This window comes from Zeus faber (genome assembly GCF_960531495.2).
Source record: "Zeus faber genome assembly, chromosome: 12".
NCBI lineage: Eukaryota > Metazoa > Chordata > Actinopteri > Zeiformes > Zeidae > Zeus > Zeus faber.
In genome coordinates, this window is record NC_137196.1 from 29,572,245 (window position 1) to 29,580,286 (window position 8,042).

Sequence of the window (8,042 nt, forward strand, 5' to 3'; positions counted from 1 at the left end):
AGGACAAGGCCACTTACATAAGGCATCAGTAAGGTCAACAGTGCATTTACAGAGAGAACCCAAGAGGAGCGCGTGAGTAGAAAAGGAGGAAAAGTAAAAAAAAAAAAAAAAAAACAATCCCATGATCAAGACAGTTGCCAAGCATTAGTGGTATTCCCAACATATCAAGAAAATAATAAACGACCGCCTTGTGTTTTTCTCTTCGTCTTTGTACAATGCTATGATATCGAGTTATATGTCGGTAGCTGCTCTCAGTCGGGGACCACGCCGGTCCATGCAACTTCTGCTGTAACGGCGGTAACTGTTTGTGTACAAACCTTAACATTTTTTTTTTTTTTTTTCCTTTCGAGATACAGAGCTTACACAATGGACGACAAAATGAGCTTAAAGCATGTACTTTTTCGAGACAGGCTACGTAATACATTGCACATTTAATAGCTGCACTAAAATATCACAACCCCTCACTTTTAGATGAGGAGCTGCGTTTCCACCTCCAGGCGGGAAGGGGGCGCTCCGCTCCGACGGCCCCCCTCCCTTCCTCCTCCTCCGCCCTCGACTGCCGACAGACTCGATGCGCCAGGAAACGGCGAAAAACAAAAACCCTTTTGCCCCGCATTCATTCTCCGCAGAGGCAATGGATCGCCACTAGAGGTCTCCACAGGTCCCAAAGTCCCAGAACTCAAGACCCCAGGAAATTTGTCCCGGGATCCAACTTGACCCCTTTTTATTTGTCCACCGAGACGTTACAGAACCAACCCCCTTCCGTCGCACGGGGGAGCCCCGGGTCGGAGTCGCCCCGGGTCGGAGTCGCCCCGGGTCGGAGTCGCCCCGGGTCGGAGTCGCGGGATTTTCTGGATCCGAACGGATCGGCTCATTAAAATTGCTCCTAAAAGGCTGTTTTTCTAGCACTGAACACCTTAACGTGGCTTTGTTTTCGACCTGGAATCTGCTAATTATCATGCATGTAGCGCCAGCGGTTCCTTCCGTAAGCTCTTCCGTGACAGCGCCGCCTCTGGGATCCACTCGGGTGTTACACATAATGACACTCAGGAGCCGGGGCCCTGGAATGCGACCCCGCCCAAACCCAGCTGGCCCAAATAAAACGTGGACCCGAACGCCAACGGGTCTGCCTCGGGTCGTCTGGTTCGGGGCGGACCGGTGAAGACCTCTAACCTCCATCCCAAACACCCGCCCCCCAACACCCACCCACCCGACCCTCTGACGGAACCCATTGCCTTCGCGGTGTTCATCGGCCATTCCAGCATCGCACAAAGCGCCACCCACTCCGTAGCGGCCCAGGCATCCAGTCGCAGGCACTCAGTCATCATGCGCAAACACACTGTCGCTGGAGGAGCAGCGACCGCCCAGAGTCCCAGAAGTCCTCCGAAAAAAGCGTCGATCACCACCCAGAGGAGCGTCTCCACCCTCCGTCCTCCTCGGACCCGGTGTTTCCAGTCCGCCGCTGTGCTCCGCGGCACGGCCTCGGGGGCACGAGGTGCGGTGCAAATGGCGGCTGCTTTCTTCGTTAATGGTGTCGTCGTGGTAGCTGATGTTGTTTTCTCCACCAGGACTGAAACTCGACGGTGCCCGCCTTCCCACCCAACCCCTCCCCCCCAACCCCCTCCACCCGCCCCAAACCACCTCACCGCCGCGGCATCTCCAAGGTAAACACCCGGGCCTCTGCTCTGCTCCCTCCCCCCCCCCCCCCAAAAAAGGGGGTCAGGGCTCTCAACCGGCGCCATCCCTCCTGACTCTGGGGAAACGACGGCGGCCATCTTAGATGTGCCTCTTCATGTGCAGCGCCAGGTGGTCGGACCGGGAGAAACACCTTGAGGGGACACAAGGAAACGTCGACATTGATTTCAAGCATCGAGTGTTGGGGTCGCGGCTGAAGAGGCGCCTCTGGAAGCTCCTGTTTCCACCGAGACAAAGGGCCGATCACCAGCTCTCCGGCAACGCTGCTTTGTACGGCTGCACGCTGTTCCCTCAGCACAACATAGTATACGACGACAATCAGCCGACGGGACTGAATGACTCTTACTGGATTCTAAGAACCTGAGTCACGCTCTTGAGAAACATGATTTGAGGACGACAAACGTTTCCTCAAAATGCAAAGTTAGGCCGTTAATTTGGTGAACTGGGGAATGGCTACGCAATACTGTGAGTTTAATCCACTGTTGTACTTATGTTAAGACACTCTATAAGAGAGCCACCCCAAAACATTAAAAAAAAACAAATAATAATATAAATTAATTAAATATATAAATAAATAGATAAATAAATACAGTATGTGTGTGTGTGTGTGTGTCGGTTGTATATATATATTATAGAGATGAGGAAAACTTCAGACTCGTACCCCGAGTCTGGTACATTATGGATAATGCTGAGCAAGAACACAGAATCCAAACCACACAAGTGGTATAATGACACCTTGACTGGTTGACTAACAGGTACGTTTGAGGTGTCTTGACCACACACACACACACACACACACACACACACACACACACACACACACACACACACACACACACACACACACACACACACACACACACACACACACACACACACACACACATATATATATAAACACATACACACCTGTCACAGTGACTGCATTTGAATGGCTTGGCTCCAGTGTGCTTCCTGAAGTGTCTGGTGAGCTCGTCACTTCGTGCAAAACGCCACTCGCAGCCTTCCCATGAACACCGGTACGGCTTCTCACCTGCACAGGGGTCAGCGGGCAACGGGTTACTTAAAAAGAGGGGGGGGGGGGGGGGTCTCTAGCGGGGGGCACAAAACACAATGCGCCGGCGCGCTCCGAGGGGATTCTAACGTGGAAGAGCTTGTGTCGGCCTTCTGACGCGTCAGCGGTAAAGAGGCTATTGTTGACAGATTACCGCGGCGCTCAGAGATGTCCGCTCTTTACAAATTGGCTTAAATACGCTTTGTGGCTCAGCCGCTCGGCCTCCCGGGTCCAGAGCGTCCAGACACCAGACCTGCCGGGTTGACAGGACAGAACCCTACCTTCCCTCCCCTGCCCTGCCCCCACTTCACCCCAGCCTCACGAGTGAAATCATCTCAAAACGTCAGGTTGACTCGCTCTGCGCCATCAATCGCTGCGGTACGAGGAGTGCCGTCGCCTTTCTTTTTTTCTAAATGGCAGGTTTTAAAACGGATCTCCTCAACGGGGAAAAGGGCGGTTAAAGACTTTGTGGAAAGTGGAAGCTTCGCGGCGACCCGAGTTCCCGGCTGAATTACGGCTCCAAATATGACATAAGGTTTGAGGGGAAAAGCCTGTGCCAGGAGAGGCTGAGCGGAGCGGGGGGAAAAACAGGCTTTGAGTTATGAGGCCTGCGGTATGCGGCTCGGCTCGGCGACACCAGGAGACTGAGTCGCCGGCTTATGTAATGCAAGGAAAAATAGAGACCACTGGAAATGGTCGTAAAGGCCATTAGCCCTGCGGCTAACGTGGTTAGCCGGGGAATGCCGGGAATGCGGCCTCCTCCGCTAATGGGCGGCACAGCTGTAAACAGGCTGGCAGGGGTCAGAGTTGACGGTCGTCGCACTTTAACCCCTCGCACGCCGCCGCAAATGTCAGATTCCCATGGCAGGGCCGCGTTCTGCATCGCGTGCTGCTCGGGCGCAGCCGGCAGAGCCGCGCTTCCCAGGGTGAAACCTGAGATCTGTTGGCTTGTTTTCAGCGTCCACATCCTCTGGGCCCTCGAAACCCAGGGTCCTCCCCGCCCCCCCCCCCTCGCCTGAAGTCACGTTCTGCAGTGTGAATGAGGTCACTGTGGAGGGCAGACCGCCCGATCAACTATTCTAACTATGCTGCTCGACAAACACTAGAACCTCAGTCCTGGACTGTTCTGGTTGCCTGTTTTGCAAGACTTTCAAAAACAACATCATGTGAGAACCAGTCGGAGCGGTATCACCCCCCCCTCCCTGTCACTCTCCTCAGGGTTTGGAACGTGTGACACCGCCGCTCACCCCCAGGGGGCAACAAACCCGCCTGCCCCGACCCACGTTGGAGCTCGGCAGCGTACCTGTGTGCGTGCGCTGGTGGGCCTTGAGGTGCGAGCTCTTGGTGTACACCTTCCTGCAGCCATTGAAGTGGCAGCGGTGGACCCGCCTCCTCCCGTCCGGCGACACCTCCCCGTTGGCCAGCCCCGGCCGGTCCGGCGCTGTCCTCCCCGCACCCCCTGTCCGTATTTTCCCGGGCGAGTGCAGCCCGGTTTGAATCCCGCCCCACGCCGCCGCCGCCGCCGACCCATCCTTGCCGGCCTCGGGGGAGGACGGCGGCGTGCTGATGACGGTGGAGCCCAGGTCCTCGCCGGCCTCGCCCAGGATGTCGCCCAGCGGGTGGGAAGAGAAGTCCAGCGTCGGGGAGAGCTCCTCGGAGCTGTCGGAGGCCTCGCTGCTGGCGTCCGAGTTGAGGCTGCCGCCGTCCAGGTGCTGATTGTCGTCCTCCTCCTTCGCCAGGGGGATCTTGGGGTCCGACTCGCCCGCCTTCTCCCCGTACGCCAGCATCAGCTTGCTCCACAGGTCCTCCTGGCTCTCGAACTTGAGGTCGGTGGCCGAGACGTAGGGCTCACTCTGGAGGTAGCGCTCCAGCTCCAAACATGTCTGGAAGAGACGCGTAGAGACGGGAGGGAGGGTTTTTAGCCCGACTGGCAACAACAGGGAATAACTGGCAGCAAAATAGAAATTCAAAGAAAGGAGAAACGTGGAAGACACAATCTCCTGTGTTCCCCCACAGTGTGTGTGTGTGGCGTTTATTCTTAGTCGCAGGAAGTAGAGGAACAACAGAGATCCCTCCCCCTCCCCAAAGGAACCAGGAAACACACAATGTCCTATGCACGAGGCCGGGGAGTGTGTTGAGGCTGCCCTCGGAGGCCACGCCGAGCAGATTACAAGAAGCCGCACGTCTCTCTCTCTCTCCCTCTCTCCCTCTCTCCCTCTCTCTCTCTCTCTCTCTCTCTCTCTCTCTCTCTCTCTCTCTCTCTCTCTCTCTCTCTCTCTCTCTCTCTCTCTCCCTCTCTCTCCCTCTCCCTCTCTCTCCCTCTCCCTGCGTCGGGGGACTCGGGGTTATCATGAAATTTACATATGCTCCAGAGCACCCTGGTGGGTTAGGAAAGTGCTTGTAGATCTTTTAAAACCATCAATTATTCAACATAATGTGGATTTAATAATGCATTTGGAGGCATCGCTAGAAATAACATGGCCCACCGGGGACCGAGGGGAGTGGGGTCTGGCTCAGAAGGTTCCATAAAAAGCCGAACATGAATACTGCACAAGCCCGGCTGAAATGGGCGTCTCTTCTCTGTTATTTCTTTTTTTTTTTTTTGACTTCTCCTTCTCCTCCCGCGTTGAAAAGGAAGTGAGAGCACTTCCCCGATGCCGCTATAATCAGTTTTTCAAAAGGTCAGATATTACACCCGCTAATAAACCCCGGTGCGGGGGGCTGGCGTGGTGCACTAATGAAGTGGGCGGGAACTTAAACACGTTTCATTTCTCATCTCAGTGACATCAAACCGCCTGTTCCTCACAGCGGCGGCTTGGACAAACTTGTGTGGAGGACGCGTCCATCCACCCACCCATCCATCCATCCATCCACCCACCCATACATCCATCCACCCCCAGCTACGCTGACATTCCTGGGGGGCTCTGGGGGGGGAGGGTGGTTGGAGACGCAGCACGATGCCAATTCATTTTATTTCCCAGAGCGAGTGCGAGTGACTTCCCCCTCGGCTTCACAATAAGAGTCCACTGTTCGGTCACTGAGGGGGAAGCTCTGGCTGCAGCCAATTTGGAACAAGAATCACCCTGTCTGTCTGTCTCTCTGTCTGTCCGTCTGTCTGTCTCGCTGACCCTCCGTCTGTCTGTCTGCCTGTTTGTCCCTCTGTTTGTATGTCCCTCTGTTTGTCTGGCTGTCTGTCACTCTCACACACAGTGTGTGTGTGTGTGTGTGTGTGTGTGTGTGTGTGTGTGTGTGTGTGTGTGTGTGAGAGAGTGAGTAAGTGAGAGAGCGATATAGAGCGTGCAATCTTGGAGCAAGACCGAGAGAGACAGAGATAGAGTGTGATAAAATGAGAGAAACAGAGAGAGAGCGAGAGAGCGAGCGAGAGAGAGGGGGTAGACTTGGAGAGCAATAAAGACAGTGGGAATAAAGAAAGACTGATTTTTTTTCTCTCTATCGTTCTACTTGTTCTCTCTGCTTTGGCAACACTGCACTTGTTTGGGGCCAAAAAAACCTGGTTGGATTAGAAAGGGAGAGAGAGAGGGGGGGGGGGGGTGCGGAGAGGGAGCGAGCGAAAGGGAGAGAGAGAGAGACAGAGAGAGAGAGACAGAGAGAGAGAGAGAGACAGAGAGAGAGAGAGAGACAGAGAGAGAGAGAGAGACAGAGAGAGAGAGAGAGACAGAGGAAAAATAAAAAGCGACGTAGACAGGGGGGGTGGGGGGTGCGGGGGGGGAGAGGAAGAGAGACAGAGATAGAGCGTGCGTGCGTGCGTGCGTGCGTGCGTCGCACAGACAGCCCGCACGGAACTCAATCAATCATTCAAATCTGCATCACGTCCTGTTTTCTGTTCGATCCAATATGTGCAGCGAACAGACAAGTTGTTGTATGTCCTGCACATCGAACATGACATGTCGTAAATTACTTGTATTATATTAAAACACATAAAGTATAGTATCTATAGAATATTTTTCACACTAAATATGCACTATATATGTATATGACACTATATTACGCAACATATACATCCGTGGTATTGGTGGTCAGTGCGTGACAGCATCTGAATAAAATGCGTGGAAAACAACACGCAGAACAGCGCTGTCACGAGGAGCAAGTTTCTGGAAATACATTTTAAATACGAATGCAAAATGTATAATAATAACAATAAGAATAAAAAATTAAAGAATATAAAAAAATGATAATAATAATAATAAATAAATACAAATAAAAAAAATTCAAAAGAAGAGAAAAGTTGTGGCTGTTTACCTGCTGCCAGCTGTCCTCCAGGGAGGGCAGCGCAGAGAAGTAGCCCGTGTCGTGCACGATCTGCAGCTCCTGGAAGATGCTGCACATGGGGATCACGTCCATCTCGCCGCAGCCGCAGCGCGTCCGTGGGAAGTGGAACGTTGTGGGGACAGACCCGCGGGAGGCGACGGCGGTGGCGGTGCTGCGTGACCGTGTGCGTGCGCATGTGTCTCGCACCGACCGCCCGCACAGGCTGCAAACCGCGGACTCAGAGCCCGTGCGCTCCGCTGGAAACTTCCCCCGATTCAAACCCACGGACACGCTCCGGCCGACGTCACGAGGAGTGACGCGGCGGCCCCGCCGGCCAATGGGCTAGCGGGAGCGGACGGGGCCCGCCCACCGAACCGCCGCCGGCCAATCGGGCGGCCGCCCGGACTCGGTCCGCGCGTCGCGGTTGGTCGGCCTCCCTCGCCCCCATTGGACGGATCGCGCACTATTTTTAGAGCGCTATATAAGCGCGCTGCCACGGCGCGCGGCGGGGAAGTGCGCGTTTCGCCCAACTCGGGTCGGTTCCGTCTCGCGCTGCGCGGCGCTGCGGGGACGCACAGAGCGTTCGACGCGACCGACGCGACCGACGCGACCGACGCGCTCGAACCGTTCGACCCGCTCGACGCGACCGACGCGACCGACGCGACCGACCCGCTCGACCCGCCCGCCGTGATGCGTCGACGGCACCGCCATCTTGTCACGGTGTATGACCGTGAGCGCTGCGCGGTACTGCTGTGGGACATGAATGCAACTCATTTCAAACCGAATTACGTACGATAATAACAACAAGAAAGATGGAAATAATAATAATAATAATAATAATAATAATAATAATGACAACGATGATAATAATGACGCGTTTTAGCAATCTTTATTGTTTACATAACACAGTCCACTTACAACGTTTTTTTCATATATGTTTTTTAATCTCCCCTGCTTTTATCACTCCCATAACCTCGCACCCCACAGCCCGACGATCTGTGTACCTATATGCGGCAGGAAACTG

At 54.4% G+C, this 8,042-nt stretch overlaps 1 protein-coding gene across 1 annotated transcript; it reads right to left on the reverse strand.

Annotated features, from left to right (window-relative positions):
- Nucleotides 1–1,714: 1,714 nt before the first annotated feature.
- Nucleotides 1,715–7,239, reverse strand: LOC307238033 (Krueppel-like factor 6). Its single transcript, XM_080010877.1, has 4 exons — nt 7,010–7,239; nt 4,053–4,632; nt 2,605–2,728; nt 1,715–1,828 (listed from the first exon to the last, which is right to left on the reverse strand). Exons 1-4 carry the CDS (start codon nt 7,109–7,111, stop codon nt 1,777–1,779), a joined length of 858 nt encoding a protein of 285 aa, XP_079867003.1. The 5' UTR covers nt 7,112–7,239; the 3' UTR covers nt 1,715–1,776.
- Nucleotides 7,240–8,042: the final 803 nt, after the last annotated feature.

Coding starts and splice junctions, on each gene's coding strand:
- LOC307238033 (XM_080010877.1), bottom strand. CDS start 7,111: ATGGACGTGATCCCCATGTGCAGCATCTTCCAGGAGCTGCAGATCGTG. Junction 2,729..4,052: donor CCACCAGCGCACGCACACAG/GTACGCTGCCGA, acceptor ACCCCTGTGCAG/GTGAGAAGCCGTACCGGTGT. Junction 1,829..2,604: donor AAATGCAGTCACTGTGACAG/GTGTGTATGTGT, acceptor TGTCCCCTCAAG/GTGTTTCTCCCGGTCCGACC.